Genomic DNA, 6,909 nt, shown 5'->3' with positions numbered 1-6,909 from the left:
TGTTTTTAATTTTTTTTTTTTTCTGTGTGAGGGAGGTTATTTGGGAATTTTGGGGTGTGTAATGAAAAATTTAAAAAATAAAAAAGTAAATTAAGGTGTGTATGAGTAAATGGTGTGTATTAAAAGGAAAAAAAGTGTATAAATAATAGTTCTCTAAAAAAAATACACCAGACATCCACTCACCACTTGTCGGTTGTCACCCCCAGAAACCATAATTTTGAATTTATTTATTGTATTGGCATGGCCATGAGGGAGCATCCCTTACAAGCGGCGCTGCCCCATGGTGGGGCCGATGGGGAAAGGGAAATGCAATGTGTGAGAAGGGATAATAAGTTAATAATTTTAACAAAGTTACCGTGCGGGGAGAACCGGGAGTAGCAAGAACTTGGCTCTCAACTTTAGATTATGATTTGTAGATGTTTCAAATTTGAATATCTTATTTCAAATAGAAAAAATAAAACTTAGAAAACTTATTTGAAAAGAAAAAAAAAATAAAAGGATGATTTCTGCAGAACAAATATTACCAGTTTGTTATGAGTTTGGTGGTATCTTTCCATATTATTAGATAAATTTTCAAGTTCGAATACTCCTTTTCAAATTTTCTTTTTTTAAAAAAGAGTAGATTACATTTACATTGCATATGGTTGCCCACACGCGTAGGGCGTGTGGGTATGGAATCTAGATAATTAAAAGCTTTCCAAAGTCGTGTGAAGTGGTGAAAATTGGAGAAGAGGAGAATCCGAAATGTTATAGAGGCTTTTGGGATTGTGTTGCTGGTTCCGCATTTTGGTTGAAACTCAATGAAAATGGCATCTTTGTTTTCTCCGCAAGCACCACCCTCCCAATCCCAACTGCTTCGTCCAAGCGCCACGCCTCGAGTTCCCATCACTCACAATCACACCCTCAAACATAGCGCTTACAAATCGCCTGTCAATTTCAGGTACTTCAATTTCTTTTCACCTCTAAATGCCCATTGAGTCTAATGATTTGATATTAGTTTCTTAATGGGTTTCTGAGCTCATTCTGTTTTTGGTTATGGATGAGAATCGCTAGTTCCTTCAGGGCATTAAGGCTTGAGTTATCTTGTATATTTGGTGCATAATCTTTTGTGAGTAATTGGGTGTTTCTTCTCTGCAAATGGGCATTTAGTTTAACAGCAGTCATTACTCATTACTGTTATGCTAGAGAAATTTGCTATGATGGAGTTGGGTGATATGGGTTGGTGGGTGCTTTTTTCCCTAAGAACTAAGAAGAAAATGCCGTTCCATTGCCTCAAAATCCCCAACTTCAAATGCTAGTCAGTGGTGCACTGCCGAATTAATATACTCTCAAGTTCCTCATATATAGTTATCAAAACTAGATTGATAAGCCGGTGAAATGAGACATTCAAAAAAAGGACTTGATTACTGGTATAAACTAAGGTATTGCAGTTTGAAGTTTTGAACAAAATAAACATCTTCCATATTTTGTTAATTAATTATGAATTTATAAATATAGCATCACCTAGATATATATGTATATATTAAAAAAGCCAGAAGAAATGGATGGATTAAGATCAAAGCCACAGCGTTAGATCCAATTTGTTCTTAGGTTGTGGTGGTAGGATTTCATCCAAGTCAATAGTTTTTAAGTTGTGTCCGGACTCTGCTCGGATGGTTTTTGATTTAGATAAAAATTTTCTTCTGTAGTGATTGCTGATATAAATAAAGTCTGCTACTTTGGAATAGGAAATGCTTCCTTACCATGGGAATCGTCCTAGCAAGTTGTAAGCCTGTATTCCTATTACCTTGCCAACCTAGCATTGTTTGTCATTGTTCCTATCGGAACAATAGATATGTGGATCATGTTGGGCAGTTCATGCAGTCTACTCCCATTTCTTGTTTTCTTGATTAGTTGACTGAACGAATATACATACATTTTAATTTGATTGTAAATTATAATACTTGCTGTACTGCAAGTTCTACTAGTTAATGTCCAGATGTTGTGAAATGTCCTAAATTTTAGTTTCTTGTTATCAGATTCAAGAAGAATGTTTTGAGTTTGCAAATAAGGGAAAGATGGCATGCTGTGTCTGCATCCAAATCCAACCCTTCAGATGGAGATTCCGTTAAAACGAATGATGCTGCCCAAGGCCCTCCTCTCCTTACCATTTTGGCTGGATTTGTAGTCTTTTTTCTCGTATTTTGGGTCATTGGATCAATTCTAGTGTGGTTGATTAGTCTAGTTGTTAAATTTCCTCCATAAAAATAGGAAAATATTTACACAACTTTGTTTCTATTGTTGGGAAGCATGTACTCATCTCGTATTTTATCATCAATGAACATATTCTATAGTAATGCGGTTCTTTCTTCACTTTTTCCCTTCCTTGTGATGTAATGTAAAACCTGAAATCACATTACCTGCCTACCAGAATATAACGGAACACCTGATAAAAACTGAAGGGGAAAACAAAGGATAAAGATTTCAGAGCCTTCTGGTAACTTGTAAGGGGGCTCATTTATTTATTTATTTTATAATTAAAAATATAATGATCCCCCTTGCAATTTACCAGAAGGCTCTGATTTAATGCAATGTGACTATATCAGATATATAGTCTTGCGTGAAGGATCCAAGTCGGCTTAAAACAAAGAGAGCTCTACTTTATAGCTAGGGTGGTGGCAGATTTTATTGATTGCTGGATTAATACATTCGCCTTGTATTAGGTGTCATCTTTTCCAACACTTTATGAAAGGTAGGCAACCACTGATGAAAGGGTTTATTTTGGTTGGCAAAATAAACATAGCAGTATCTTCCTTTACACGGGAATAGCTGATTGATTGTGCTTATGAAATTCCAAACTCCTCAGCTTTCCCAAGCTAGTTTCATAAACAGAATCAATCAGCTACGTTTACAGTCTCTAATGATGAGCAGTCAAATTAGATTACATCCATTAATGGCTAGACAAGCAAGAGAAAAGAGGAAGAATATACTTTTTTATTGAGAAGAATAGGAAAACATGAAAAGTAATATCCTGAATTCTTATATTAGAATAAAATTCAACTATTCAAACTTTTCCCTTTAGCTTCTGGGACATCATCTGTAATTGATGCTGTAAAATTACGTCGTTCATCAGTGGTAGCAGTAATAACTGGCATCCATATATCAGCGGTATCACTCAACAGTGACTTGACCTGGGGATCTTCAGCCATTGCTGAAGATATCATCTCATCTACATCATCCAACTTTGCTGATAATTTATCCAACTCCTTGGCTATTTCCAGCTGTACAAATATACCAACAGAGTAAAAAGACCTTCAAATGTTTATTTCATATATGCAATACATGACTATTGTTTCTGAAATGTAAAGCTTGGAGAGGAAATTAGGAAAACTTGGTAAATATAAGAATGACCGTCATGGGACTTCAAACTACCTCATCCAGATGCTGAGTTGACTTTGACGGAAGTTTTGTAACCTCTAATCCAAGGGCTTCAATTTTGGTACGCAATTCAACTTCTTCTTGATTTGTCAATGCTTCCACCTGCACCATACAAGTTATTGATAGAACTCTTTTGGGGGAAAGGTCCTTTTGGGGGAAAAACAAAAGGACAACATTCAGACAAGCATCAAACAGTAATACCAAAACTAAGACAATATACATGAGACCCTGTGAACAGGACCTAAGACAAAAGGATAGTTGCCTTCTCATTAAACCCCACAGTGAATCCTCTTCTCCCAATATCAAGTGCACATATCTCTTTCAATTAGGTGGGATGTGATTTAATAATGCTTTTAATACTTGAGAACCAAGATAAAATGGATAAAGGAACCATACAGCAGATGATACATATATATATATATATAAATTTGTGTGTGTGTGTGTATTTAAACCAATTCAAGGCTTTGGTGTAATTGCAATGCTGCACTCACGTATACAAACACAATCTCCAAACAAGTGTCTAAAAGGGTTTGTATGACTGACATTTCCAAATACCACCCCAAAATTTGCCTGCATAGGTCTTGGTTTGTAATTTCTATTATAATTTGACTGTAGAACTTTATTAGCCGTCTTTCATATAATATTATTAACAAGGAATTCCTAAAAGCAAGGGTGTCTTCAGTCCACAAATATAAATATTCCTTTTTCTTGGCTACGCAAAGTTTACAATTTGAAATCTTCCTTGCAGAATACCTAGATTAACATAATAATCCTTCTTCCCTTCATCTTCTCATCGATATCACTGCACTTCATGACCCGCGATTTTCATTGCTAACTGCATGAATTACAAATTATGGATACAATGCAGTGCAAGTGAAGAGGGACTAAGTGAGAAAGTCAATGTTACCATATTATTCAATTTCAAAGCCAATATTTAGGTGACTAAACGAATTACATTTTGAATTCTTTCGACTACAAAATTAATTGGAAAGAGTGAAAGGTAAGAAGGATTTTTACAAGAAAATAAGATTAAAAAATGAAGCATATCTATTAAATAGAGAAAGGATGATTTTTAACAATAAAAGAAAGAGATACACCCTCTATATTAACCCTTAAAACAAGGGATTCTTTGTGGCAATTTTTGCAATTTACTGGAATATTGGAGGAATCCCGCAATTTTCATGACACTTACACTGCTTATGGCTTGCTCTGTTGCCACTTATACCTTTTATGGTTTGCTCACAACACAAAACCATTAATTTTGATTGAAAATGAATCATGTGCATGGCACAAAACACTTTTCTCTCTTTTTTCACGATTTTTGTGGAAAACACATGGTGAAAATACCATTGTGACCCACCCCTTCACATCATCTTCTTCACCTCCAAAAAAGTAAAGGAGAGAGAGTGACAGACAACTAAAGAGAATATAAGTTAGTCATTCTTGCTCTGTCAGATACACCCAATAGCAAAAACATGGGTGTGAAGCGCCACAAAATAAATCACAAGAATATCCAGTATTTTAATGGTTAACCAAGGGGGTGTATAAATAATTTGCACTAAAAGAAAAGGTAAGAGAGTTTTATTGTAGCATTCAGTGATATTACGTACTAGTAAGCCACTCTTAGTAAACATATAATCATAATGCATCTTCTCCACCAGTAGGACTTTTGCAACAGATGACATCATCATATTCACTCTTAGAAGATAAAGCTAGATCAGTCTCTCCTACTTGCTTATTAAAATCCTAAAGAAAAGAAGAAGGCTATTGCATCATTACCAGATAAACAACCAGCAAGAAACCTCAGTTTCAATTTCAAATGCATGACTTTAAAAAGTTTCTTTCAATTTTCTCTATAGAACTTCAAAAAGCCACATATTTTGCAATGAGTTATCACAATACCTTATGTTTGACAAACATAGCACACTCGACATGGTAGAGAACATACTTTCTCTTCCACCACTCACCTCTTAATTGGACATGTTGTAGATGATTTCCCACATATATCTGTGAAAGGAGTCCCTTTAGAAAAATGTCTACCGCATCCCTTATAAGAGATAAGGATCAATTTTAATTACATACATTACACCATCAGATTGTATGGCAGTGTAGACGGGCATGGCTGTCTTAAAAATCATCTTATTTTCCTAAGCATAACAGAAAAGGTTTTAAACAGACATTAGAATCATATTACCTAAGTATTACACAACAAATGGCTAACAAATGACAACTATTACAATATCAAGTGTTTCTCAATAATACCTAAATCAAGCCAAAAAGAAAAGCCCCAATTCACCTCGTAAAACACATACCAAAAGGCAATTTTTATTAAAAAGATCTAAGATGGGAGGATATTCAAACTCAAGGAAGATATTTTATCATCCCAAGCACCTTAGAACACCAAAATCTCAGACACCCAGATCATAAATTTCACCAAAAGAAAATAAAACGGTTTTCTGCCACACGCAGATGATTAATAATCATGCTCCTATTCATAATTATGACAAGTGAGTAACACAAATAGAAATTACAGAACACAGAAAAACAAAGAAAGAAATCAGACCATGTCCAATGGCGAAATTGGATTAAATAATTGGTGGATTTGGAAAGGATAGGACAACAGAACCTGTTGGAGAAGACCGGAGAGAAGCTGAAACAGTTGGGCATCTGGCTTCCCTTCCTCTGCCATGGCTGCATATGTGTTTGTCGGAGGCCTTCTGTGTTCAGTTTGTAAATATCATTGTTCTTTTCTGTCCGTACTGCTATTTAGCCCCCACATTTTACTTAGAGCACTACCGTCTCATACCCCCTAAATTTTTCACCTCACTTCACCGGCTCACCTCACATCCCTGAAACTTTTACGTTTGGCACGTTGGATTGCACTTTCTTATGAGTTTTTTTTTTTTTTTTTTCTTTCATATTTAAGTATCTAAATTTTGACTCTTGTCTTAATGTGGTATTTAAACTTTTATTTGTCCAAATTGAATACCTAAACTATTATTTTGTGTCTAATAGGTACCAAAATGAATTTTTGTTAAAATTGTCAACAAAAGTTAGGGGCAATATAGTCAAAGTATATTTTAATTATTTTCTTTATATGTTTAAAATTATAAAAAAAAAACACACAACAAACAAAAAATTATAATTAAAATATAATTTTTTTGAAGTGACCATATTGTCCCTAACTTCTATTAATAATTTTAACAGAAATTTACATGAGTATCTATTAGACACAAAATAAAAGTTTAGGTATTCATTGGGACAAATAAAAGTTAAGGTACCACATTAAGACAATGGTAAAAGTTTAGGTACTAAATATGAAAAAAAAAAACTCTTCTTATGAATTATGCTAGATAGTGTTGGATTAGAGTAAGTTGAACTAAGTGTTATCCTGTTCTTGGTGCTGTGTTGGACTATGAAGCTGAATAGATTAAATAACATTATTCTGTGTTTGATGCATCATGCATGGTCAGACTGAGATATAATTATATT

The 6,909-nt window shown here is 34.4% G+C and overlaps 2 protein-coding genes across 3 annotated transcripts; one reads left to right on the top strand and one right to left on the bottom strand.

The window, feature by feature from the left end:
• Nucleotides 1-572: 572 nt before the first annotated feature.
• On the top strand, nucleotides 573-2,357 carry LOC147292241 (uncharacterized). The gene is made up of 2 exons (XM_086238389.1): nucleotides 573-940; nucleotides 2,019-2,357. Exons 1-2 carry the CDS (start codon nucleotides 801-803, stop codon nucleotides 2,242-2,244), a joined length of 366 nt encoding a protein of 121 aa, XP_086094515.1. The 5' UTR covers nucleotides 573-800; the 3' UTR covers nucleotides 2,245-2,357.
• A 595-nt stretch (nucleotides 2,358-2,952) lies between these two features.
• LOC147292240 (ecotropic viral integration site protein) lies at nucleotides 2,953-6,243 on the bottom strand. Of its 2 annotated transcripts, XM_086237247.1 has the most exons (4): nucleotides 6,044-6,243; nucleotides 5,320-5,424; nucleotides 3,412-3,519; nucleotides 2,953-3,260 (listed from the first exon to the last, which is right to left on the bottom strand). In XM_086237247.1, exons 1-4 carry the CDS (start codon nucleotides 6,104-6,106, stop codon nucleotides 3,036-3,038), a joined length of 501 nt encoding a protein of 166 aa, XP_086093373.1. In that variant the 5' UTR covers nucleotides 6,107-6,243; the 3' UTR covers nucleotides 2,953-3,035. The 2 variants fall into 2 exon arrangements, with proteins under 2 accessions (XP_086093373.1, XP_086093374.1); XM_086237248.1 differs by lacking the exon at nucleotides 5,320-5,424.
• Nucleotides 6,244-6,909: the final 666 nt, after the last annotated feature.

Source organism: Dryas octopetala, chromosome 3, assembly GCF_963921425.1.
Source record: "Dryas octopetala chromosome 3, drDryOcto1.1, whole genome shotgun sequence".
NCBI classification, from domain to species: Eukaryota; Viridiplantae; Streptophyta; class Magnoliopsida; order Rosales; family Rosaceae; genus Dryas; species Dryas octopetala.
This window is presented reverse-complemented; position numbering and strand designations above follow the sequence as displayed.

Excerpts from the sequence above, each read along its gene's own strand:
- LOC147292241 (XM_086238389.1), top strand. The coding sequence starts at position 801 with ATGAAAATGGCATCTTTGTTTTCTCCGCAAGCACCACCCTCCCAATCC. Across the intron at positions 941-2,018 it reads AAATCGCCTGTCAATTTCAG|ATTCAAGAAGAATGTTTTGA; the intron begins GTACTTCAATTT and ends TCTTGTTATCAG.
- LOC147292240 (XM_086237247.1), bottom strand. The coding sequence starts at position 6,106 with ATGGCAGAGGAAGGGAAGCCAGATGCCCAACTGTTTCAGCTTCTCTCC. Across the intron at positions 5,425-6,043 it reads TCTCCGGTCTTCTCCAACAG|ATATATGTGGGAAATCATCT; the intron begins GTTCTGTTGTCC and ends CTCCTTTCACAG. Across the intron at positions 3,261-3,411 it reads CAACTCAGCATCTGGATGAG|CTGGAAATAGCCAAGGAGTT; the intron begins GTAGTTTGAAGT and ends ATATTTGTACAG.